This window comes from Mustela nivalis (genome assembly GCF_964662115.1).
Source record: "Mustela nivalis genome assembly, chromosome: 7".
NCBI lineage: Eukaryota > Metazoa > Chordata > Mammalia > Carnivora > Mustelidae > Mustela > Mustela nivalis.
Genome location: NC_139026.1, coordinates 133,025,531 through 133,053,242, shown reverse-complemented (window position 1 = coordinate 133,053,242; position 27,712 = coordinate 133,025,531). Strand labels below are relative to the sequence as shown.

General features: G+C 37.6%; 2 protein-coding genes and 1 long non-coding RNA gene across 12 annotated transcripts in view; 1 reads left to right on the top strand and 2 right to left on the bottom strand.

Moving 5' to 3' along the window:
- Positions 1-2,867, bottom strand: part of THNSL1 (threonine synthase like 1) — a 12,987-nt gene extending 10,120 nt beyond the window's left edge. Inside the window, exon 1 of one of the 2 annotated variants that reach the window (XM_082740853.1) lies at positions 2,771-2,867. The gene's annotated coding sequence lies outside the window, so the exon portion shown is untranslated. Of the gene's footprint in view, positions 1-2,492; positions 2,737-2,770 lie in introns of those variants that run through there. The other variant, XM_082740852.1, reaches the window with a different exon arrangement.
- ENKUR (enkurin, TRPC channel interacting protein) lies at positions 1,534-27,712 on the top strand. Of its 3 annotated transcripts, none has more exons than XM_082740859.1 (5): positions 1,534-2,419; positions 12,137-12,276; positions 16,186-16,409; positions 20,100-20,246; positions 27,162-27,712. In XM_082740859.1, the coding sequence occupies exons 2-5, from the start codon at positions 12,168-12,170 to the stop codon at positions 27,333-27,335; spliced, it is 654 nt and encodes a 217-aa protein (XP_082596985.1). In that variant the 5' UTR covers positions 1,534-2,419; positions 12,137-12,167; the 3' UTR covers positions 27,336-27,712. The 3 variants fall into 3 exon arrangements, with proteins under 3 accessions (XP_082596985.1, XP_082596983.1, XP_082596984.1); XM_082740857.1 differs by lacking the exon at positions 1,534-2,419 and adding an exon at positions 2,929-3,438 and having other exon boundaries at positions 12,131-12,276; XM_082740858.1 differs by lacking the exons at positions 1,534-2,419; positions 27,162-27,712 and adding exons at positions 2,929-3,438; positions 21,367-22,307 and having other exon boundaries at positions 12,131-12,276.
- Positions 27,182-27,712, bottom strand: part of LOC309869525 — a 29,121-nt gene continuing 28,590 nt past the window's right edge. For all 7 annotated transcript variants that reach the window (XR_014314227.1, XR_014314228.1, XR_014314230.1 and 4 more), the window contains exon 5: positions 27,182-27,665. This is a non-coding gene — a long non-coding RNA (uncharacterized lncRNA). The remainder of the gene's footprint in view (positions 27,666-27,712) is intronic.

Sequence of the window (27,712 nt, the reverse complement as noted above, 5' to 3'; positions counted from 1 at the left end):
GAACTGGCTGTGGTTCCCTGAACTTCTGAAAATATTTATGCCATGATTATGCTTGTCACCCTATATTAATGCAATCTAAATTTCTCAGAAGAATGACTAAATCTAGTCCATTATCTTATGAAGATTTGCTGATATATTTTTAAAAATTCTTAAAAATGACTATTTTGACAGCGATATATTGTTTTCCAATACATAATAAAAAATGCAAATTTCCTAGGACATAAACTAACCAGGGGAGGTAAAGTTCTGCTGCTCTGGACTATTAAGCAAAAATCTTCTCAACACGCCTTTTGGTCAGTCAGCTATGTGAAGAGGAACCACAGACTCCAGTGTCCTGTTGTAATCAGAGGGATCTTACAATCAAAGGTAGAGTTTCCAAGTTTATCACTCATCTTTTCCCCTATCTTAGTGTCAAAGCTGATTAAGTCTTTCCTGTTGCTCGCCTTTTGCTATTAGAGATCCTCCTAATGGTCTTGAGTATTTAATTCAAAAGACTTTTTAAGTACCCTTTTTAATTCTCTAACTTAAAAATACATTATAAAGAATATCTCTTATTCAGGGTTAGTTTTCCTCCTAGTTGTCTTTTTACTATTCCTACCTAATCTCATTTTATTCATCTAAGTAAATGAGAATTAATCCCAAGCAAAACACTCTAACTTGTACGTACAACCATTTATAGCAGGGGTCTGTGCAAAACCACAGGCCAAATCTCTGCAAAATTATAACCACCCTTTTTGTAAATTAAGTTTCATGAGAACACAACTTTGCTTACTTATTTGTTCACCTGTTCTGTATTGTCTTTGGCTGCTCTTGATCCACAACAGTAGAGCTGAGCAGTTTTGACCAAAACCATTTGGCCTGCAAAGGCCTAAAATATTTATTGCCAAGCCCTTTCCAGAAAAAGTTCGTGATCTCTGTCAGTATACCAATACTAATTCCCTGTGGGCATACTGGACATAGACATTTCCTTGAACAGTACTGTCATTTTAAGGGAATTATAAAAATTAGAAATATATTTTTGTAAACATGCTTTCAAAAGGCAAGCAGAATTATAGATCAGGTATCGAAGGAAAAAAGTTCCTTTCTAAATGATTTAACAACTTCATCATGACTGGGAACTAAATTTACCATAGGGAGGAGATCATAAATTGGTATTTTTAAAACCACAATAAATATACTGACAACAGTGAAATTACTGTATTCAGTAACGCCATAAAGTCAAGACCAGCTGAGGTTGGTTGGGACTTACTAATTGGAGAAATCATGCTTTGCCCTTACTGGCTCTTTTAGGAACTGATTAATATGAAACGTCCCAAAATGTTTATTCTTCATGAGAATATGTATAAGCGTTGGCCACTAGGTAAACGGTATTATCATTATGAGTCCTTAGTTCAAATCTTAGCATGTATAAAGAAAATCTTCCTCTATACATGTTAAGCAAAAACAAAATACCTCCCCAAAACATAAACTAGTCAAAAGGGAAAGGAAAATGACAAAGTGGTATATACATTAAAAAATGTTTTGAAAAGTAAGATCTGATGTGAAGACCAGGAACACCATCTCCAACGTGCCATTCATCTGAAATAAAATGCTCAAAGTCTGGGATAAAAATAAAAATCTTACCAACTGGTTAAGAAAAAACTAAATTTATTCTTATTTAATGACATTGGCTAAGAGCCCCAGATGGTAAGGACCCTCGCATTCTGCACAGCCTTTTAAGTAGAAGCTAAAAGGTTAATGAAGCCATCCTACTGTTTTTCTCTCTCCACGGAGCACCCTGGCAGTGAGACGACCAAAGCTGGTGTTGGTTTTTATCTTAAACCACCTCTATCCCCTTTGGGCAGTGGCCTCTGTAAGGCTCGTTTGGGCCAATTCCTCTTTCCCAAATATTGCCAAAATGTCTTTTAGAGACTCGGGATGGGGCACAGGCTTTCGGCGGCCATACGTGCATAAATAGGTACAGGGGACGAGCAGACGGTTCAAAACGGAACAAAACCGCTTCCGAGAAGGCAATTTTCAGAAAGGGACACCATAAACATGGACCCAAATCCAGGGTCCCTTTAAGAGGTTTCTCCTAGTTTCGGCTGCTTATTTAAAAAGCCTCAAGGCCACAAGTCTGTGGATAAAGAGCTAAGAGGAGGGGCCTGACCACGAGGAACACGCGGCTGAGAGCGGAGAACCGGAGAACGAGGGAGGGCGAGGGGAGGAGGGCGAAGGGAGGAGGGCGAGGGGAGGACCGCGGCGCGACAGGTGCACGGGGCGGACCCGGCGGACGGCGGGGGCGTGCGTGGGCGCGCACTCCCACAGGTGGCGAGCGGGGCCGCGCGGCGAGCTCCCGACAGCTCGGGGCAGAAGCAGCGGGGAAATGAGCGCAGACACGGTTGAGATGACAACGGAGCAGCGGGCGGGCAGGAACGAGGTGGGGGAAAGGCATGCAATGGGAACGGACCGTTTTCTACAGTTTACCCGTTCTTTCTCCTCAAATCACTCACCCAGAAAATCACACTGGGAAGACGGGGTAAAGGAAAGAAATTGGGGAGGAGCGTCCAGGAGCCGCCAGTGCCGCCTCAGGACGCAGGGCCACACCTCAGGGGCTCACCCACGCTCACCCACAGCCCCGGGCCAAAGCATTCCCTAGGCCTGGCCCGCCCCCAACCCCGCGCCCCGGCCACTGCGCCTGCGTCAGTGAAGGCCTGCGCGCCCGCCGCCACACCCACGCGCCGAGCAACCCCACACCGGCCACGTGACTCTCAGTCCCCGCTCCACCTACCAGAATCCGCCGTGCTCCTCAGGCTCCTCCTCACCCGGTCCAGCTCTCCACAGAGTCCTAGCGTCAGGGAGGCCTCAGCGGCTCGCCCCGCCTCCCCCGGGATTGGCGCTTGCGCACAAGAGCCTTATTGTGTGACGCGTGCGTCCCCGCGGCACTTCCGTACTGTCTCTCGTGGGGTCTATGTGTCTCTCCAAATATGCAGAGATAGAAACGCGCGATGTTTTTAGGAGGATGCCATTCAACTTATTATTCCCAAAGGCACAAATAAACAGTGGTTTCCATATTGAACTCCAGCAGAAAAACTGCAGGGGGAAGAGAGGAAACCGTGCTGCCTTCCACTTCCCCGTAGCCTAGCAACTGTTTCCAAGGCAACCACGCCGTCAACAACGCTAAGCAACCCTGCGAGAATTAGAAGGGCTGTTTTCTTCTCAAGAGAGAGCTGCTAAGAAGAGGTCAAAGGGGAATTAGGTGAAAGAGAGAAACCTTAGTTCTGTGAGAAGACAAAAGTAGGGAAGGAAAGGGGTAACAGTGAAGAAAGAGAGAGATTGGTATAGGGAGAAAAAATATTTTTAAGCAGTCATTTTGGTGGCCATGGATACAACTTGCTTTTCTGAAAGCATTTATAACCTCATACCCATTGACTGGAAGGAGCCTCCCCAGCCTCCTAGGTATGTGGATAAGCAACGATTATCACCTGAAACAAGAATAGGGAATAATTATGCCATTTCAGGATTAACTGAGCTTCATATGACGTTGAAAAATAACATAAATTTCTGTCTCAGTGAAGTAGTCTCTGGTGTCATCTTCATAAGGAAGTGGCTGCAAAATCTAGGTATTTCACATCTCACAATTCACAGAGAGGGCCATTTTATTACCCTGGACACCTATTAATACAATATGTAATTGTTTTGTAATTTTCTAATTGTTCGTACATGACGTAGTATATAAAATGACGTAAAATTTCTTGTTGCTGTTGAAAAGAAAAAAAATCATTTATATTATCCTCTGCTAGGATACTTGTTACTTGGTTTCAGGAGTTCGTTGTTTTATTTCTCTCTACACTACCGCTTCCTCTCTAAAGGGATAGTAGTTACTTGTTTCTGAGATGATTGTCAAGTATAAATTCTTATTTGTTTCTGAAGCTCAGTTTTTCGATTGGTAAAACAAAACAGAAAAGCTTTTAAGTTCTTTTCCAGATCGGATAGCTGGATAGAAGGAAGAGTAGATGGGTGGAGTCTCCAAAATACGTAATTGAGTTAAAATTTTTACCTAGGTATTAGGACCCCTTAATTTTCCCATTATTTCACAAAGTTAACCCTAAAGTAAATATCTCAGTTACTCTCCTGTGTAGGGGTTTAGAACTTATGTAAATCTATGGGGAGGAAAGAACGTAGCTAGTGCAGAAAATCTTATTCCTCCTAGTACTTGAAATATTTGCTTTTTTTTTTTTTTTTTTACCTTGTTCTTTTGCTGATGCAGGTCAAAACCACATTGAAAGAGCAGTAGGATAAAAAGCATGCTCTGAAACCCATTGGTTTGGGAATAATGAATAAAATTTCAATTGTTTTCTGACATGTAAAACGAACTAAATGATCCACATAATCTCTTGTTTCCTTTGAGTAATTACTCGGGGTGCATAACATCATCAGGTGGGCAAATCCTTCCATTTCAAGCCCAAGAGTCTAGTTTTAACAAGAGTAGTACCTGTATTATTTTCCGTTAGCTTCTCGAAATCAAATTGAGCACGGAAAGAGGAATGTAAAGTAAAATGTGATGGCATTGCAGAGTTTATGAGGAGGATGCAAATTAACTATTGCTGAATGAATTTTTGGTCAAAAATTCCTGTATGTTGTACTAGATAAATCTCCTCCTTTGTGTAACCACTGGTAGGTTGTATTTTCTATACAGTACTGAATTTGAACGTTAAGAAATTTTATTAGATATGTGTTTTGTTCACTGGTAAATTAAAAAGATGTGCCTTTACTATATCTAAGTAATTTTTTCAAGAAATTTCATAGGCACAATCTTTATTCATTTGGCAAGCAGTAACTGAGGCCCTATTATGTGTATAACATTGCTCTTGGAGAATGTCTTGGCAAATGTTGGAAGTGACAGCACAAACTCCATGGTTGACTCTGAAGGAATAAGTAGGAAAAAGGAACTCAGGTGAAGGGAATAGAAGGCATCCAAATGTGGTGCCAAAGAACTCTGTTTGTTAGAGTGAGACTATCCAGAACAACCTACACTACAATGACCCTGAAAAGGTTTTAATTTGATAATTAGACCACCAATAAATAAAACCACCAATATATAAACTACCAATATATTAAAAAAAGAACATAACACATTCAACACCTTCCTCTCACCACACTATTTGCGCTGACCCAATCCCCTTACTAATAGTAAGAATTAATCATTAAAAAGAAATGTATTAACCTGCAAGACTTATTTGCTTTACTGAGTTACAAATTCAGCTTCAAAAAAAAGCTCACTGCAGCTCTTTGCAAGATTAGCAAGATGACTGTCCAGCTTTCACAAAGAGGTGCATCCCTCAAAAACTGACTGCATTGTGATCTCCCACACCTCAGACGTTACAGTCTCCTTGGGACACTACAGTATAAACATTAACATTTGGACTAACAATAAAATCATATATTATTGGAAACCCTAATGAGAGATGCAGATAACTAAATGAGAACTTAGGAAATGGATATATGTAATGAAAATGGGGTGAAGGGCATCCTCTTTTAGTTGAGCTTAATGAGCTGGAACTCAAGATATAACAGTGTTTTAAAGTCAATGGGAAGCCATGAATCCATTTTCAAAATTTCAGTTGCTCGTGATGCATGAGATGGTTTCCAAGATACTCACCAAATTTGTCACCCTTCTATTGATGGCTCCAGTTACTTGATGTCTCCAATCATTCTGTCTTTCCCTTTTATTTAAGATAATATTCCATGTATGTACTGGACAGCCCATGGCACCATTATCTCTTCCCTTGCAGCACAACACTTTTATTAATACACTCATTAACATTTTGACATTCATTTCCCTGTCATTGCCTCACATTGAAATTTCCACATGAATTATGACTAAGGTCGGTCTCTACCATACTATAATTAATGTAACTGATTGTTTTTGATCTAAATTCATTGTTATCTATGGACACCATTTTGAACTTTGAGTCTTTTGTATATTCTCTCAACCATCCTTCCCAGCTCTGTGACATTTGCAAATCTAGCAAGTATGTCTTTTATATCTCCATCTGCCATTGAACAGGACAAGTACTTGGCACTTTAGTAGGCTACTAGACCCCTATTTTTTAGGCTGACAGCAATCCTGGTTTTGAGGGTATAATCAGTCATCCATATGCATCCATTAATCAATTCCTATGTCTCTACCTTATCAGTAAGGATAAGAGGCTTTGCTAACATAAAGATGTATATTATTTCTAAGGTACTTGACTGATTTATGAGTCACATAATCTTTTTTTAAAATGATGTTCATTTCAGTGACATGAAACTTCATATTGCTCATTTAGTCATTGCTTCTCTACAGATTTTTAGATGCTTTCCAAAATTGATGTCAGACTCACCATTGATGCATGGTTTTTAAAAATAGGAATATTTAATGTGTAAGCACCCACTAGTTGGCTGTTTTTTTAAGGCTTTTTGGTTTTCATTGATGTTAACTATGACACGTAGTTAGAATTTCATTTTCAGAGCTCCTCATTCTCTTTGGACTATCCTTCCTTTTATTCAATTTCCATACTGTTGAATCTACATCTTCTGAGGCTTTGCAACATCTCTTTGTTTAAAGTCTAGTTATGTATCTAACTTTGCTAAGCAATCTTGGCTATTATGAAATCTAGGATGACAGAGTCATTTTCTCTTGAGATTCTTATCTACTTTGCTGACAATTTGTAGCCAATAATTCAATTGGAGAAAGCAGTAGTCCTTTAAAATGAACTTATATTCCAAAGAATGTAAAAAATATTCCAAAGTCTTTGCTTTTTTTTTTTTTTAAAGATTTTATTTATTTATTTGACAGAGAGATCACAAGTAGGCAGAGAGGCAGGCAGAGAGAGAGAGAGGGAAGCAGGCTCCAGCTGGGCAGAGAGGTCCGACGCGAGGCTCAGTCTCAGGAACCTGAGACCATGACCTGAGCCAAAGGTGAAGGCTTAACCCACTGAGCCACCCAGGCACCTCTAAGTCTTTGCTTTTAGCATAATGAAAGTCTATGTTAAAATATCCATTGTGCCAATATATGGTCTCAGAGTTTTATAACTAGTGTTAGAAATTGTTATTCAGATTTTTAATTTGGCTGTCCAGTCTTTGCATACTTCCATAATAATAACACTTCTTTTCATCTCTTGTAAAGAAAAGAAACTTTACATGGCCAAATATAGAAAGAGATCATGTTAAGTTTTAAAAATCAAGTTATATTTCATACATAAATAGAAATATAGAAAACTCAATTTATTTGGAAAATGGATTGATGAGATAGAGGAAAAGTCTATTAGTTTCCATCTTTTTTTCTATTTTTGTAATTTGGAAAAGTAAAAAATTACTCAAATAGCATAATGTGTATTGTTTTGTGTAACAAACAGGCAAGATTTCAGCTCACAAAATAATGTACTGAATCACAAGATTGAAAATTAAAAAGAGCTGAGAGTATACACACTCTTTTCTTACTATAAGGAGAATAATTTTATTAATCAAGAGGTAATATCTGCCAGTTCCAACTTGCAATGAAATTTAAGGCACAAGCTTGGATTGAACATTATTTTCTGAAGGTATCTAATAAACTCATTCAGTTTACACCATAATTAATCCCTATCCATTGAACTCAAGATTGAGGAAAGGTCTTTAAAAGCAAGAAATAATTCAATGTTTCTCCAAACAAATTTATCAACATTAAGTTAGAAGAGAATAAGTTGTTAAAAGTGGTATAGCTGAACTTCTGCTTCCAATCAAATATGGAATTTACCCTCTCACCTTGAACAACTAAAACACTAGGGGGGGAAAAGTGTAAAACAATACTTTTCAGACAATGGACAATAGGCAGCACAAAGCAGTCATCTCTAAGAGAAGAGAGACAAGCCTCACAATTGCCCAACAATCTTCTTAGAGAGTTTCCAGGCCAAAGTCCAGGGAAGAAGAATTTAAACAAAATCCAGCAGTTCCTTGAGTTAAAGGAGACAGAGTTCAGAGTCTGGGGAAATCAAGGCATGTAGAATTCACAGCACTGAGATACAAAGTACCAGAGAGGAGAGAACTGAAGAGAAAGAGAGAGAGCGAGAGAGAGAGAGCTATAGAAATATACAAGAAGATTTTTCTGAAGTCTTGGTTGACAGTACATGTATGCAATGAAACTATGGAGGTCAGAGAAATAACCAACAGAAGGTAGTAGAGTCAGATAAAGTTTGAGTTCCCACCAGCCAAAGTGGAAACACCTCCTAAGGCACAGGGCATTGAGTAGTGCGCTCAAAAGTATATTGCCTCAGTAGTGGAGCCAAATTAGAACTAGACTCAAAGCTCTTCTGGACCCAGAAATATAATGCATAACCTAAAGAAAACTATTTTAAATATTCTCCATGTATTCAAAAAGATAGAGGAAAACATGAGCAAGATACAGAGAGAAAGGGAAGGATAAAAAAAGACAAAAAAAAAAAAAAAAAAGACCAAAACTGAACCATAAAGGATACCACTTCTAAAATGAAAATGGTCCAATGGATGGGATTAACAGTAGCTAAAACACTGAAGAAAATATTGTTGAATTAGAACAATACAAAATAAAAGAAAAAAACTGAAAAGGAAAACAGTGAAAAGGAAAACAGTGAATAATGAGTTGCAGACAATATCCAACAGCCTGACATAAGTATAATTAGATTTGCAGGAGAGGAGAGAGATGAGTAAACAGAAACATATTTGAATAATGGCTAAAATTTGACAAAGTTAATGAAATTTCCAAATCCACAAATACAAGAATCACAATGAGCCCCAAGCAGAAAGAAGAAAAAGGAGAAGGAGGAGGTGGAGGAGAAGACCATACCAAGGGATATTGCAATCAAATTTCTTAGAACCAGTAAAATAGAGAAAAACCTCAAAAGCAGCCAAAGGAAAAAGAAACATCACATACAGAAAAATAAAGATAGCAAATATCTCATCAGAAACAATGGAAGACAGAACTTACAAGGTGCTTAATGCACATGTAAATATTAATTGGAAATTTGGATTTACACAATGAAATAAAGAACACCGGAAATGGGAAATAATATGGTAAACATTAGAAATTATTTTTTCTCTTTAAATTTATTTAAAATGTAATTAGCTTTTTACAGGGAAAATAATCACAATGAATTATGAGTCTTATAACACATTGAAGTAAAATATAACAGTGGGAGAAAGGTGGGGGGTAAATGCAAATATTCTTTTGTATGGTTCTTATACTGCATGTGACATGGTATAATGTTACTTGAAGGTAGGCTTTGGTAAATTAAACATGTATATTGTAAAACCTTAGAAAGTCCACAAAATAAAATCAAACAAAAGTAAAAAATAAGACAAAATAAAAAGAGGAAGAATGAACAAAGGGGTATGTAGAAAATAAATAGCAAGATGGAATATTTAAACAGAAATGTGTTTTTAAAATTACATCAGATATGAATGGTCTAAACAAATAAAAGAGATTTCTTTAGAAAGAATTAAATTTCTGTGTTCCCCATGGGGGAAAAAAAAACCTTTAAAAATAAAGTCACAAAATAAGTAAAAAGTCAAAGAATGGAAAAACACTGTGTTGCCACAGAGCAAAGGAGTGCTGAAGTGGTTTTATTAATATAAGATAGAGTAGATATTAAACTACAGAGTTGTGTTTTTTTTCTCTCTCTTTTTTTAAATTTTTTCAATTTATTTATTTTCAGAAAAACAGTATTCATTATTTTTCACCACACCCAGTGCTCCATGTAATCCGTGCCCTCTGTAATAACCCACCACCTGGTACCCCAATCTCTCACTCCCCCGCCACTTCAAACCCGTCAGATTGTTTTTCAGAGTCCATAGTCTCTCGTGATTCACCTCCCCTTCCAATTTACCCCAACTCCCTTCTCCTCTCTAACACCCCTTGTCCTCCATGATATTTGTTATGCTCCACAAATAAGTGAAACCATATGATAATTGACTCTCTCTGCTTGACTTATTTCACTCAGCATAATCTCTTCCAGCCCCGTCCATGTTGCTACAAAAGTTGGGTATTCATCCTTTCTGATGGAGGCATAATACTCCATAGTGTATATGGACCACATCTTCCTTATCCATTTGTCCGTTGAAGGGCATCTTGGTTCTTTCCATAGTTTGGCGATCGTGGCCATTGCTGCTATAAACATTGGAGTACAGATGGCCCTTCTTTTCACGACATCTGTATCCTTGGGGTCAATACCCAGGGGTGCAATTGCAGGGTCATAGGGAAGGTCTATTTTTAATTTCTTGAGGAATCTCCACACTGTTTTCCAAAGAGGCTGCACCAACTTGCATTCCCACCAACAGTGTAAGAGGGTTCCCCTTTCTCCACATCCTTTCCAACACATGTTGTTTCCTGTTTTGTTAATTTTGGCCATTCTAACTGGTGTAAGGTGATATCTCAATGTGGTTTTAATTTGAATCTCCCTGAGGGCTAATGATGATGAACATTTTTTCATGTGTCTGATAGCCATTTGTATGTCTTCATTGGAGAAGTGTCTGTTCATATCTTCTTCCCATTTTTTGATATGTTTGCCTGTTTCGTGTGTGTTGAGTTTGAGGAGTTCTTTATAGATCCTGGATATCAACCTTTTGTCTGTACTGTCATTTGCAAATATCTTCTCCCATTCCATGGGTTGCCTCTTCGTTTTTTTGACTGTTTCCTTTGCTGTGCAGAAGCTTTTGATTTTGATGAAGTCCCAAAAGTTTATTTTCGCTTTTGTTTCCTTTGCCTTTGGAGACATATCTTGAAAGAAGTTGCTGTGGCTGATATCGAAGATATGACTGCCTATGTTCTCCTCTAGGATTCTGATGGATTCCTGTCTCACCTTGAGGTCTTTTATCCATTTTGAGTTTATCTTTGTGTACGGTGTAAGAGAATGGTCGAGTTTCATTCTTCTACATATAGCTGTCCAGTTTTCCCAGCACCATTTATTGAAGAGACTGTCTTTTTTCCACTGTATATTTTTTCCTGTTTTGTTGAAGATTAATTGACCATAGAGTTGAGGGTCCATATCTGGGCTCTCTACTCTGTTCCACTGGTCTATGTGTTAAACTACAGAGTTTTAAAGGAATAAATAGCATGACTTTATAATGATGAAGTGGTCAGTTCAAGAAGATGTAATAATTTTAAATGTTATGAACCTACAAAAAGAGCTTTAAAATATATGAAGGAACAATTGATAAAACTAAAAGAAGAACGAATCCACAATTGTAGTCAGAGATTTCAACATCTCTCCATAATTAAAAGAACACTTGAAAACACTACCAGGTTGACCTGATTGATATTTATAGAACATTCCAGCCAGCAACAGCCAGTACACTTTCTTCTTGAGTGTATATAGAACATTTACCAAGATAGACCATACTTTGTGCCATAATACAAGGGTCAGAAAGTTTAAGAGGATTGAAATTGTACAAAACACATTCTCTAACCATAACAAGTTAATTAGAAATCAGAAAGACATCTGGAAAATCCCCAAATATTTGGAAACTAAACAAAACACATCTAAAGAAACTCTTAAGTCAAAGAAGATATCAGAAGAGAATTAAAAAAGTATTTTGAGCTGAATTAAAAGGACAGAATAAGCATATCAAGATTTGTGGGATGCAGCTATCAAGCAGTGCTTGGAGGGAATCCTACAGTTTTAAATATTTCCATTAGAAAACTAGTAAGTTTAAAGTCAAATACCTAAACATGCCCCTTAAGAAACTAAAACAAAAAGGGCAAATTAAATCAGAATAAGGAGAAATAACAAAGATAAGTGTGGAAATCATTAAAATGGAAAACATGTGAACGTTAGAGAAACACAGCAACAAGGTCAGTGAAATAAATGCCCAGCTAAACTGATCAGCAGAGAGAATGAGGACACGGTGCACCAATATCAGGAGTGGGAGAGGTGACATCACATGTTCACATGTTAACAACGAAATACTATAATCTTGACCCTGGCACCTCTCTAAGATTCCATCAATAGTGCTTGATAGACAGGGCTCAGATAATTATACTTTACATCTGTCTGTAAATGAATATAGACTTACATATATTTAAAAGTGTACAACTTAAACTTGAGATCACTTTTACTGGAAATACAAATGTTACAACTTTTTTTTTTAACTTTAGGTACAGTTCCATTTTTAAGACATCTGTAAAAGAGGACATGCAAAAACATAAAACTGCAATGAAGACTATGGGACCACCAAAAGTTGAAGTACCTTCTCCGAAGGATTTCCTGAAGAAACATTCAAAGGAAAAAACCCTACCACCTCGTAGGTTTTATCATTTTTTTTTTAAAGATTTTATTTATTTATTTGACAGACAGAGATCACAAGTAGGCAGAGAGGCAGGCAGAGAGAGAGAGAGAGAGGGAAGCAGGCTTCCTGCGGAGCAGGGAGCCCGATGCGGGGCTCGATCCCAGGACCCTGAGATCATGACCCGAGCCAAAGGCAGCAGCCCAAACCACTGAGCCACCCAGGCGCCCCTTTATCATTTTTTTTAATGTTAAATGTGCTAACAGATCATTTAACTAGAATTATATTACTGCCAATGAATATTAAATGCTCATAGGTGAGAGGTTTACTTCATATTTAACAGAATCTGGCATTCTAGGAGAAAGTAGAAGTAGAAAATGTAGTGGAAAAAGAAGGTGGAGAATACTAAGTCGTCCCCAGAATAGACTTTCCCTCTGATGTGCAAGCATCTGACCTACAGCTTGGACTATCCAATAAAGCCCCACCTCCAGCCCCACAGGCCTCACCATCTTAGTTCCTAGCCAGACAATTTCAGTAACAAATAACGATTATAAGAAGAGTTTGAAACTCTAGTGAGAAGATAGCCTGGCATCTAAATCCGTCTCGTCTTTTCTGCAAGAGAAGAGAATTGCAACTGTTAGACCAGTTGAAGCAACTATCAGGCATGGGCTTTAACTCTCCCAGATCTCTAAGACTATTTGGACAGTACATGAGTCCGGTGTAATGCGGATGCCGTCATGAACGACTGGGAGACAAAGCCAGCTTCTTGGGCATGTGTGCGGTCACACAGGGCCATGTGCTTAGAAGCTTGGTTTAATGCTCTGCCTTTGCCCTCTTGAAATTCTTAATTTTTGATTAAGGAGCTCCATGTTGTCATCTTGAACTAGGCCTTGCAAATTATGTAATTAATCATGGTCATAGAGTATATAGATAGTAGGGAGAGGGCTATCTGGAAAATGGACAGGTATGTATGCATGAAAGCATCTTCTTCCCATTCTGGTGTGTCTTTCCTGATGTTTTAGGGCAATAGAGAGGGGAGGGAAATTAGTCTCTCTCTTTCACAAAGTTAGCATCAAGGAAATAATGCAACATCTCAAGCCCAGCTAGGATGTTCCTTTTGACAAAACTGAACTACTTCTCCCTATGGCAATATTTTATATCCCACAATCCTCCCTCATAACCCATAATGCCATGACAAAGGATGAGGATATTATCAGGAAAGATGGAAAATGCAAATCAAAAAGTACAACATTCTTGCATAAATTCATGTCTTTCAGAAGTCTCTATTACCTCTCTTGAGGGGAGGCTTGGTATTTTGTGACCCACAACCACTTGAGAACACTGGAAAACCTTAAAATGGAATTAGTTTATTTCGATGATATTACTTGGGTTCTCATGCATCCTCTCTAGAGTTAAGCACATTATTTAACACAAATACAAAACTATATAAATCCTAAATATCAAATAAGGGAAAGGGGAAGAAGTCTATCTCTCCCCTCATAATAGGACAAAAAACCCACAAAATAATATTGTCCTTATGAATAATAAGAAGGTCGGTTGCTGCAAGAGTTGAATCCAATGAGTTAAAGGTAATATAGACCAAGGCTACTTCGAGTCTCTTTTTGGATATTCTGTCATTTTGAACGCAATAGTTTTGAAGACGGGAATTTGCTAGGCACACTGAACAATACTTAACAGATACATGAACATTTCTATAAATTCAATTGCGAGAATGTCTGCATGACAACAAGGCTGTGTTGACATTGCCACTTTGATATAACCATAAGAAAACAAACCATTTGGTTTTCAGATTTATTATAACTCCCAAATACCTTGTGAAAAGACATCCTCATCCCATTTTCCAAGGCTTACCCCATTGCCAACCCCTATGCCTGGGGTGAGAGAAAAGATGATGTTTAAATAGACATAAGGGAAAGATAGGCACCATCCAGTGGACAACCACAACCAATCAAGGGTTGTAATTTACTCTACTTACTCACCTAAGAACGAATTATCAGTCTTTGTAAACTGCTTCCTCATTTTCTTAGAATTCAGCTTTACCTCTTATATACATTTCTAAAGCTATAGATTTCCTTCTATTTACATTTGCATGCACTGTCAATTCATAATTAGGTCTCTAAATATTTTCAATGTAAGTATCAAGAGGATAAGTAACTGGGTTTTTAAGCAAACAGATTTTGCAAGCTTCATTGGGTTGAGTGTATCTGGTTGAAGGAAGCTCTTTGGGTTGTAACAAGGAGCCCCTATTCTCTGCTCCAGGCTTTAAAGGAACTCCACATTCAATTTCTAACATTGCTCATCACATCTCATTAATAGATAAATCGGAAGATACTATTTTGGTAGGTCAGAGTTAGTAAACAATTTCACATATAATTCAAGCAAACATATACATTATAGTCTACATATTAAAATGCATTTTTTTCTTTCTGCCCTATAATGTAAACTCCACGAGAACAGGGACTTGTCTCTTGTTCATTGCTACATCTGCAGTTCCTGGAGCATTAACTGGGGACATAGTAATTCTCAACAAAAACATATTGCATTAATTAATGAATAAATATTAGTGATGTTTATGATAAACTCCTTTATGATATTTCTGGATGTGTAGAATTAATATCAGAAGTGTTGGCTTGCTAAGGCTGCCATAACAAAGCATCACAGACTGAGTGGCTTAAATAGAAATGTGTTTGGTATTGGTGTTAGGGCTTCAACAGATGAATACTGGGAGGCATACAATTCAGCTCATAACAAGAGGTTAATCCAGTCCTTAGACATTTAATAATATCTTTTTTCCTGCTAGTAAAAGTGACATAAACTCATAAAAATTCAAACAGCACAGCAATGAAGAAAGGCAAAGTACCTAGTAATTGTGAGGGGTGAAGATGTGGGTAAAGTTTTGTCAAGATGGCTGCTGCCTTCAGTTCTTGGAAATAAATTGTAATTCTCTTACATTTTTGCATTCTTACAAACCATTTTGAGGTGGTTCTATCAAAATAGATGAGTCAGAACGGTCACGTTGAAGAGGCTGTGTAGAAATGGCCAGTCTCATCTGCTGCTAATGAAGACAATGTGGTAGAGAGAAATAAATAAGAGGAATTCTGGATAGTAGTAATTTTAGGAAGTGAGGAACAATCAGGGAGGAGCCAACTGGAAACTTCAGCTGAGTTGCTAATTTTTATTCATTCAGCTGATGTTGGGGACAAAGCTCTTACATGATCATACCTGATAATAAGAGTTCTAGTGAAAAAATCCATAATTCCTGGACTTTCATCAAGTTTGACTTATTGGTGACTTGATAGTAACTTTCCTCTGAAGAAAAAGTTACTAGTAATATTGGTAGTCTTTAGAAAAGACTTCTAAAGTTTTTTGAAATTTTTTCAATGAAAAAGCTAAACACATTATTGATAGCTTTGTAAGAAAATATTTTCACACTAGCTAGTAAAAATATACTAGTTAGCTAGCAGATCATTGGGAGGGCTTGTCTTCTCCCCTTAGACTTGGATATTGTTCTTCAATATACTAAATGATTGTGTTGTGCTTAATTTGGGGCATTTATGATTACTGATGTTCCCCTAAATACTTGAATATATTATAAATAAAACTCTTAGGGGGGCTCTGGGTGGCTCAGTCATTTAGTGTCTGCCTTCAGTTCAGGTCACAATCCCAGGGTACCTGGGATGAAGCCCTGCTTCAGGATCCCTGCTCACTGGGGAGCCTGCCTCTCCCTCTCCCACTCGCCCTGCTTGTATTCCTTCTCTTGCTGTCTCTCTCTGTCAAATAAATAAATAAAATCTTTAAAAAAAAAACCCTCTAATATACTAGTGGTAAAATATCAAGATATTATAAATAATATTGAATAGCAATGTTTATAATTTAATATTAACAAGAAAATGTTGTGTTTAACAGAAAAAAAGTTTGATCGGAATGAGCCCAAAAAGCCTCCCGTGCCCCTGAGGACTGAGCATCCAGTTATGGGAATACAGAGTGAAAAAAATTTTATAAATACAAATGCAGCCGATGTCATCATGGGAGTGGCTAAAAAGCCTAAGCCAATTTATGTTGACAAAAGGACTGGAGACAAACATGATCTTGAAACCTCTGGACTAGTTCCAAAATACATCAATAAAAAGGTAGCCTTGTGATGTAGTAATGAGACCTTAAATGCAAATAATTTAAGTATGGTGTTCAAAATGATTATCTATATTATTAGTAATAGCATTCTCACTGGGCAAATTATTCCTCTACAACCCGTGTTTGGTCCAAATCTAATGTGAGGAAGTTATGGAGAATTTGAAATTAATAGCATCACGTAGTCCAGTAGAGGAAAACTCTCATTGTTTCCTTTAATTTCAGCTTTTAATATATTCAACAGTTACAGCAAACTTCCTCTAAAAGATGTCAATTTTTAGTGTGGTGGAAATTTCATGAACAGCACAGTCATTACTATGAGTCATTACTAAGAAATAACCTTTCAGAAAGTCCTGATATTTAGTCATTAGGTTATAATATCTTGGTAACAGAATGAGGAAAAATGAAGAGGAAGATGATTTTAGAGTCATCCATCCTATCAATGTAGTGTAAATGAGTCACATTACAATTTCAACTTGAATGTGTCTGGAATAAAGCAGACCTTAAAAGCACTGTACAATAATCTAATCCTTTTGGGACCTTCATCTCTATCTGAAAAGGTGCTTACCAGAGAGGCATACAATTTCATTGTTGAAAATTATAGGACCTTCAGTTTGTTTAGATATAGAAGATCTTTAAAATTTAAAGAGCTTACAAAAATACCTTATGCAAAACCTATTTTACTTTGTATGCTTACACAGTGTAAAACTGCTTGGAACACATGTAGTAAAATATGAATGCAAAATCCTAAAGAATGATAATCCATAACAATAAGCTGTGGCAAAAAAGAAAGGAAGGACAGAAGGAAGAAAGGAAGGAAGGAAGAGGAAAAACAGAAATTGCAATAGTGCTGTATGAGGGGTTTACATGGAGGTAGTCCAAGGATCTACCATGATGAATCCAACGCCTGCTCAAAATCAAAACAGGAACCTCACAGCTGTTGTCAGAGTACACTTACTCTCTGCGAAACTCCTGTCACTCATTAAGCTAAGACACTTTCGGGAGACCTTAGCAGGTGTCTAAGGGTTGGCAGCACGTGGCGATGAAGTTATTTCCGGCTTCTATGAATACTTCCTCGGGTGCCCTGAAGGCTTCTCATAGCCCTTGTCCCAATGGGGGTGGAAAAACAGAAATTTTCACTCTTCTGGCTGGCTCTTTAAGGCAACTTCCAAACCATTATTTATCCACTAGGATGTAAAACACTTCTTCTTTGCTGGTTATGCCACCAACTGCCCACGCTCTGCCCCTCCTTCTGGCTGCCTTCTGCCTAAGCTGTCCACTTCAATAAATTTTCTGTCCTGAAGAGAAAATTGAGAGTACTTGTCATGGAGACAGAAAAATATTAAGTTAGCCTCCCGGTGCTTGTTTACCACGCCATGCAAACACTCTGCACCCATTAGACTCTTGGTGTTGCTGGCTGGGCCTTCAGGGCTCATGAAGGACTTTCTCAGCTTACTCTCTACTGATCAGAGCTGCGTTTTTAAGACTTGGGGCACCTGAGTGGCTCAGTCAGTTGGACAGCTGCCTTTGGCTCTGGTTATGATCTCAGGGTCCGGGGTTCGAGCCCACATACTGCTCCTCGATCAGCCGGGAATCTGCTTCTCCCTCTGTCCTTCCCCTGCTCATTCTCTCTCTCTCTCTCTCTCTCTCTCTCTCAAATAAATAAATAAAATCCTACGTGAAGGAAATTATAAAGTTTTAAAAAAGATAAAACCTATTAATGGTAAGTGAGAGATCAAGTCTTTAAAGGGCAATGCTATTTTTTAAAAAGTGAAGGAACCTCGTGTTTTAGTTTCCAGCAAAATATTGTGTGCGCATTTGTGCCATGGGAAACCATCTGTGAAAACCAACAGAAGCACTGATGATTGCCTGAGGTCCACGGCAACGGACGTGAGACCTCGTCTCAAATTCTGTCTCTGCCACTTAACTCTGTGATCTTTCTCACGTTACTAGATTTATCACAGGGTTGTAGTGAAAATTAAATGATATAAAATCTATCAAGTACTTGATACACTATCTGGCACCTAATATAAAAGTTCCATAAAGAGTGGATATTAGTAATTATAACATTAAGAATATGCATTAGCCCTTAGTGGTCCAGCACTGGGAATATTTCAGATCCCTGAAGCTTTTAGCCATGTGCAAGACATTTCTTCTTCCTAAAATATATTACGTTATTCCCCTTATTAAACAGAATATGCCCAATATAATTTAATGTTTTGGTGATGACTCAGAATCATTGTTATGAGCATCAGTGACTACTTAGTTGTGATGAAGTTTTTCCCTCAGTGTTTCCTGAAATGAATTGGACTATTTACCACTGCTCTAACTTACCAGAATACTGTGCACTTAGAATTTATTTGTAGAGTGTTTTGCAACTTGCCAGAACACACTTATAGCTAGGATTTCAAACTCTCCTTTTTTTTTTTTTTAGCCAGGATGGGTTAAGTTATGCTTTGGTAAAAAAAAATAACCCCAATTTCAGCAGCTAAAAGCAAGTAAGTTTTATTGTTTGCTTATGCTCCATGTCCATTAAGGGTTGGAAGCTCTTCTTCTTGTCCTCATTCCAAGACCCAGGCAAACTGAAATATTTCCCATCATTATACTGAGTAGAAAAAGAACATGGCAAGTCATCTATTAATTCTTGAGGCTTCTACCCAAAAGGGACAGAGGCTACTTGCACTATTACTGGGCAAGTCAGGTCACATGATCACATCTTACTTCAAGTGGATGGGCAAAGTGTTGTCTCATCAACTGCCTAGAAGGAGAAGAACCAGAAGCTTTACAAATAATTTTAATGACTATCCTACCACCTAACAGCTGCTTCCTCCGAGAGCTTTTCACTGAGCTCCTTATTTATCTAAAATAGATCCTATTTCTTTCTTCCCCTTACTATTCTTTGCTTCAGTTTGAAGCACTGATACATATATTATTTTATACTCTATTTTTTGTTGAGTTTCTCACCACACAATACACATTCCATAAGGACAGAAACCTTGTCTTTCTTATTCACTAGTATACCTGGCATCAAGTAAATTCTCTAATTTTTTGAAAAGTAAACAAGGAATAGTATAGTTCAAGTTCTGTACGCAGTGATATCAAGCATAGCAGCTAGTCTGAAAAAAAATCACAGCAGATTGTTTCACTGTCAGTCCTTGTAAGCAGCCCAGGAAACTTCAAAATGGATTTTGCATTCCAAAAACAACCTTAGCGTCCCAAGTGTTTTTACTTAAAGCAGATGTGCGTTGTGTATTTGGTTTTTTACTATACTTTGGAAGCATTTGTCCTCTTTTATGTAAGGAGAACTTGCAAAAGAGACCTCAAGATATTCAAGATATTTAAAGGTAAAAGCTGAAGCACCTAAAAGAAATAAAGAAAAGCCAACTCTTAGAGGTAAAACCAGGGCTGAGTCATCAGCCAGGAACAGGTGCTGGAAACATTCAGAAGAGAAAAAACAAGCAGCCACAATAACAATTCAGATGGTTTTAAAAACCAAGAATCAAATAGTTCCCAATGGGAAAAGAAAAACAAACAAGCAAACATTGAATTTTGTCAATTTGTCATGTTTGGAGCAAAGGCTTTGCTCCAAAAAATCTGTAACATTTCTTTTTCTCCCAGTCATTAGTTGATATGTGCGTGTATGTAAGACTGCATTCAGAATATTAATTTTTTTTCTGAAACATCCTTGTAAGGATTATGGCGTCACACCAGAATATATATGTAAGCGAAATGAAGAAGTTAAGAAAGCCCAAGAAGAATATGATAATTATATCCAGGAAAACCTTAGGAAAGCAGCTATGAAAAGGCTGTCCGATGAAGAAAGAGAGGCCGTTCTGCAGGTAAGTGTTCTGTAGTTTATATTCAGAGGTAGTAGTACTTTGGAACATCTCTGAAAGAAGGGTCCATCCCCCATCAATGACTATTATAAGCCTTCATCTTGACTTTGAATCAGAACACTCTCTTTGGGTTATGGTGAGGAGAATGTGCAGTACACTGACTCTTTGGGGAGAGCAAAAGTTATATTAGGAATTATTGGATAATATTTTGTTTCCAATTTTGTGAACTTCTTTTTTTCCTGGGGGTAGTAAATGTTGTATGAAGCCCGCCTTCTGCTTCAGCCAACATGAGTAAGTAAAGCCAAAAGGCATTTTTATTTTTCTTGTCATGTCCCTAGATTTTTCAAAAATAATATCCATAAAATAGATATTTTTCACTAGATGGAGCTCTAGAATAATTGAAGCTGCTCTTAGGCCAACTTTTTTTTTTCTTTCCTATAAGCCAAATGTCCAAATTTTAAAATAAGCAGGTGTTAGGGTTTTTTAAAAGTATATTTTATTTATTTTGAATAAAATAGGCATAGAGATATATGATCTTATGTGTTTACTGCAAGTCTTTTATCTGAAGCATATACAATATCATTAGAGAGTATTTATTAAGCACCTAATTGTACTCTTCTATAGTCAATGATATCTCTTATAGAGGTAAAACTAGTACTTTATTCTTGTTTTGTTGTTTTGAAAGATTTCTACAAAGTCATTTCTAGTGACCTTTTAAAAACAGAAAAAAAAAATTTGTCCACATAAACTTCTGTTGAAAATAGATTTGTAAGCTGTTTAAATTCCTAATATTTTATTAAGGTTATAACCATTATTAAACATTTACTAATTCCTGTTTTGCATTAAGTATCATGCTTAGCCTCAAGGATATTAAAAAGGACATAAGATAAAATTCTACTATAGATAATGTTATCATATAATGGAGGAGAGGTGATATGTATATATGCACATATGTAGATGTGTATGTGTATGTGTGTGTGTTAGGTAGAGATCGAACATTTTATCAGGTTCTAAGGCAGAGTATCTGATGAAGGATTTAGCTTGGTCTTAAACTGCAGAGTAAGAGGGTCTTCTGGACAGCAGAACTGACCTAAGGGCAAAGACTGTGTCTCTTTGTTGACAGCAGTCTCCTTTGTGCCTAACTTGGTGCCACAGTATAAACACGGAGGCTAAATATTGGTGTGCTGGAAAGAAGAAAGGAAGAAGGTAGGCAAGAAGGCTAGCAGACATGGAGGTGGGACTTTGGATGTCATTTTCCGAGTACTGGTTTTTGGTCCATTCTCTCTCTCCCTTTCTCTCTTGCTCTTTCTCCTTCTTGCACTCCACCTCTCTGAATCTACCATTTATAGAAAGTACATGCTTTTGTGAAAGCCAGGTTTTTATATCTAACCAATGCTGAAAAAAAAGAACACAAAACCACCAGTGGATAGATCATCCAGACAGAAAATCAATAAGGAAACCTCATCCTTAAACAACACCTTAGACCAGACGCACTTAACAGAGAGATACAGAACATTCCATCCAAAAACAGAATACACATTCTTCTCAAGTGTTCTTGAGAACGTTCTCCAGGATAGATCATATGTTAAGCCACAAAACAAGTCTCAATAAATTTAAGAAGACTGAAATCATATCAAGCATCTTTTCCACTTAAAACAGTATAAAACTAAAAATCAAATATAAGAAGAAAACTGGAAAAATCACAAACATATGGAGATTAAACAATATGCTAATGAACAACTAATGGCTCAATGAAGAAATCAAGGGAGAATACAAAAAATACTTTGGGGGTGCCTGAGTGGCTCAGTCAGTTAAGTGTCTGACTCTCTGTTTTGGCTCAGGTCATGATCTCAGGGTTGTGAGGTCACGCCCTATGTCGGGCTCCATGCTCAGTGTAGTCTGCTTGAGATTCTCTGTCTCCCTCTCCTTGGGCCTCTCCTCCTGCTTCCACATTCTCTCCCTAAATAAATAAAATCTTAAAAAAAAATACTTTCAGGCAAATGAAAATAGAAATACAACCAAAATCTATGGGATGACAGTTTAAGAAGGAATTTTATAACAACAAAAATCTCAAGCAAACCATCTAACTTTACACCTAAGGGAACCAGAAAAAGAGGAACAAAAGAAGTCCAAAGTTCTGGAAGGAAGGAAATAATAAAGATGGAATAATAAAGAGTGGAAATAAATGAAATAGAAACTAAAAAGACTAGAAAAGATCAATGAAAGTAAGAGCTGATTCTCTAAAAAGATAAACTAAATTAACCTTTAGCTAGGCTCAGTAAGAAAAAAGAGAGAGGGCCTAAATAAATCAGAAGTGAAAGAGAAAAAATTACAACTGAACACAGGAATACAAATGATCATAAAAGAATACTATGAATAGGTCTATGCCAACATTTTGGATAGCTAAAAGAAAAGGATAAATTCCTAGAAACATACAATCTTCCAAGACTGAATCATGAAGAAGTAGAAAATCTGCATAGACCAAGTACTAGTAAGTAGATTTAAACAGTAATCAGAAAACTCCCAACAAATAAAAGTTCAGGGCCAGATGGCTTCACTGACAAATTCTACCAAACAGTCAAAGATTTAACTTCTATCTTCCTCAAACTCTTTCAAGAAATTGAACATGAAGGAAGCCTTCCAAATTCATTTTACAAGGCCAGTATTACCCTAATACCAAAACAATTCAAGGACACAACATACGCTTGCAAATCATAGTACGTAAATATCCCTGTTGAACATCATACAAAATCCTCCACAAAATATTAGCAAATCAATTTCAACAATTCATTAAATATATCATTTACCATGATCAAGTGGGATTTATTCCGGGGATGAAAAGATGGCTCAGTATCCATAAATCAATCAATATTGATATAACATAGTAATAAAATGAAGGATAAAAACCATATGATTATCTCAATAGACGCAGCAAAAGCATTTGACAATATTCATCATCAGTTTAATGATAAAATCAACATAATAAAGGCTGTCTATGACAAGCCCACAGCTAACAACATGTGAACAGTGAAAAACTGAGAACTTTTCCTTTAAGATCAGGAATAAGACAAGATGCTCACTCTTACCACTTTCATTCAACACAGCACTGGAAGTGCTACACAGAACAATTAGGCAGGAAAAAGAAATAAAAGCCATTCAAATTGGAAAAGAAGTAAAACTCCCTACTTGTGGATGATGTGATTTTATATATAAAGACTCCTCCAAACATTTCTTAGAACTAGTAAACAGGGAAGCCTGGGTGGTTCAGTGGGGTAAGCCTCTGCCGTCCGCTCAGGTCATGATCTCAGGGTCCTGGGATTGAGCCCCACATCGGGCTCTCCATTCAGCGGGGAGCCTGCTTCCCCCTCTCTCTCTGCCTGCCTCTCTGCCTACTTGTGATCTCTCTCTGACACATAAATAAAATCTTTTAAAAAAATAAAATAAAATAAGTCTGGGGATGTAATATATCCATGATGACGCTAGTCAGTAATATTGTGTCATATATTTGAAAGTGTGAATCTTAAAAGTCTTCATCCCAAGAAAAAAACATTTTCTATCTTTGTACAGTGACACGGTAGCTAGACTCATGCTGATTATTCCATAATGTATACGAATATCAAATCATTATGTTGTATACCTGAAACTGATATAATGTAATATTCTACTTTAAAAAAAAAAACAACACAGGAAAAGAGAGGAATAAGAACTTCCCTCAGAAGGAAAAGGCTCCTCTGTTCTGTGTTTTTTTGGCTCTAGGGGAAAAGCAGCCCTCAGTTTCCTAATATGGTCACTGCAGATTTGATAGGCTAATAGCAGACCCTTCCTATATGTCTTATTACAGGTACTCTAGTTACCATGGTAACGGAGGCATCAGCTCTGGTCCTGATAAACCCTATCACGTTTCCCAACCTGAGTAAGAGCTGCCCACAGCACTAATAAGACAGTATATATAGTTGTATGTCCCTGAGTAGGCCACATCCTGCTCATTCTTCATAAAATAATGTTCTCCCTATACCTAGGATCACCTGGTCTAATGATTTCACACTTCCCATTGGACATATGAGGATATAAAATGCAAATATATTAAGCTTTATTTGTTTATCTATTCATTCACTTGAACAGGCACTGTGTCCAGCCCAGGGGATACTATTGTCCGTGAGACAAATGCACTCTTTACCATCAGTGAACTTCAAGTTTGATTTACACTTGCCCTTGGTCCCAAAATTAGTAAGGAGCCGAACAGGGACTAAAACCCACATCGGCCAGTTCCTAGGCCAGTGCTCCCCCATGACATTGTACACGCGTGCATAGAAAGTAACAAAAGGAAGCTTGTCTGAGATCCAGCAGGAAATACAAGGCACCACCAGCCAGGATTCTGAAGGGCAATTAGGAAGGAACTCTTTACAAAAGAAAAGCAGGGCTAAGGGAGCCAACAACAACAAAAAAACTCCGAAGCACCCCAGGACTAAGGACAGTGGGAATCCATTACTACCCAAGGCTCAAAGGGGAGAGGCAAGAAACAGTGTTACCAGAGCCTGGTAAGATCTGGAGCCTGGAAGAGGGGGCTACTGAGCAGTGTTGCTTTCAGACACCGTGAGTCAGAACGAGGTCCAGGTAGCGTCAAGGGAGAGGAAGAAGAAATGCCCCAACCTCCCTCTCTTCCCACCAGGCTGGAGGTCGAAAGAGCGGGGCGATGGCATGGGGAGCCACCCTGCCCTGGTCCCCAAGCTGATGAGATCCTTCATGAACCAAAGGCACTTCTTATTTTATGACTGCTTCTCCCTATTTGAAGCTTTTCTCAAAATAACAATAAAAAAAATAAAATAAAAAACAAAAGAGAAAAAGTCAACTAAGAAAAAAAGAAAATCACTATTCCTGCAATGACTAAAAGATTTTTTTTTATGAAATAACAGAAATAATTCTTAAAAACAGCAAAGAGACTATGTCAATATAATATATCAGTTACATTTAGTTCCCATCCCTGCCTGTTGACTTTGATCCAAAGGTTTTTGTCCACACTGGAAGATAAAGCAAACTGTCCTTTAAAAGATAAAGGCTGCAGAGAAAAAGTGTAGCTGCTGTGACCACAAGTAATGTGGAAATACCACTTAAGGAGCTATGAAAAACCTTTGATATTTGAAAGTGTATAAATGCATAGATTTCCTCCCTGCGGTACATACCCCTGTGGAGCACTGTGGACACATAGTTCCTGTTTCATAATGAAAGGCTATGAAAAAGGAATTCTTCTGAGGACGCCTTTTTGGAATACATCTCATACACTCTGAAGAACTGTGCTAACCCATCCCCCTCTTTTTAACATGTAACCTGGACGTTTTTCCTCATTCCTTGCCTTTTCCTTCAATCTTTCATTTCGTCTCACTCAGTAAGTGTTCAAAATCTGTTGCCCTTTTCCCCAGCCAACCTGGTCTTTACAGTGTCCCTTCTCCTTAGCATCATGGCCCACCTAAGCACAGGAATAAATCACTGAAAGTTTATCATCTCCCAAAAGTTTCTACAAGATTAAATTTGTACTATGAGGGCTTATTATGAAGATACTCTTATATAAGACACTTCTAATCTTGTCTTACACCTAAATATCTAGTCATGGATTTCAAGCACCGTATTTTCAAGGCAATGTTTTATTTATTTATTTATTTGAAGATTTAGTTTATTTCTTTGACGGAAATCACAAGTAGGCAGAGAGGCAGGCAGAGAGAGAGAGCAGGGGGCAGGGAAGCAGGCTCCCCGCTGAGCAGAGAGCCTGATGCGGGGCTAGATCCCAGGGTCCTGGGATCATGACCTGAGCCAAAGGCAGAGGCTTTAACCCACACAGGCGACCCAAGGCAATATTTGAAATTCACCTTTCAGTGTGGCCTTTTGTTTTTGTGTAAATAAAGTGATTTGTATACCTATAGTGAATAACAGAAAGTGTTAATTTTGTGAAAGTTTCATAGCTTGAATTTGATTAGAGGTTTCAGCCCATTTTGTCAATGAGACCCTCTAGTGCACTGTGATGAGAAATGGGGACCAGGCAGATGAAAAGAACCTTTATTGCTCCTTAGAGATCCCTAATTTTGAATCTGTCAGCTTCTGAGAATATAAAGCATTAACTACATTACTGAATTAGCATGTGTGTTACATTTAATGACATCTCAGTTATTTCTGGTTTACATTAATGGAAAGCATAGACCCCTTGACTATATGAAGCATTCTTTCTAATATATTGAAAAAATACATAAAAGATCATCTCCTGTTACATTGAATTTTGGCATTTTGTACAACGCCATTTAGTCAAATATAAGCAAACATGCCATGGGAGTCCAAATCTGGTCTTTTGATGAATGGCGATAATGGTTCAAAACTATAAAATTCTTTTTTTTTTCATTAACATATCCTGTATTGTTTCAGGGGTACAGGTCTGTGATTCATCAGTCTTACACAATTCACAGCACCCACCATAGCACATACCCTTCCCGACAGAACTATAAAATTCTAAAGGAAAAAACTAAAATTTTTATAAGAAATAACTTCCTATTCAAAAATATGTCTTGCTTGGGGAAGGGAGGGCATCGATTCTCACGTGCTTTTACCGAAGCATTTGCTGTGAGCTTAGTTTCATACTACTCATAACTCAGCATATGCATATTTAATGGCAAAAACGAATAACAGTAACATTAAAAACAGAGCAAATAAATACTCCCTCTGGGAACTGAGCGCACAATCGAGGACAGGATTTGGCCTCTGCACGTATTTTCTGTTACTGTAGCCAAGGACTCGATAAATACATATCATTTTGTAAAGTTATTTTCATCAGTTTCCTTTACCTATTTACATTTCTGTTCACTGTATTTTTTTTTTAACCATTTCCACTACTTTTGCAGCTACCTGAGCATTTACAGTTCTCGTTCCCCTTTGCAGGGGCTGAAGAAGAACTGGGAGGGGGTGCAGAAGGAGTTTCAGTCCCTCTCGGTGTTCATCGACTCCATCCCAAAGAAGATCCGCAAGCAGAAGCTGGAAGAAGAAATGAAGCAACTGGAACATGACATTGGTGTCATCGAAAAGCACAAAATTATTTATATCGCCAATAAGTAATAATAGATTAAAAAAAAAATAGAGTCATTTTAACATAGGGGGAAAAAGTGAAACTTTGCCTTTCAAAGGGGAAAATACTATGAAGAGAATAAAAATAGTTTTGACCAAAATGCTGAGGCAATGATTAAAGGATAATCGAATTATTCTACTGACGCGAGAGAAAAATGTTTTTTCACCGGTGTTAGGTTTTGTACATATAAACGGAGGTTTGATGTGGTGTGTTCCAGTCTCTGGGTGATCCATTACTTTTATACACTCGTTTCATAAAAACATTCATTTCTGGACGCTGAAGAATAAGGTCAGCTCTCGGAACTTCAAATGTTTTCTATTCTGATGATACAAAGAGCACAACATTAAAAACCATGTAGAATTCCGAA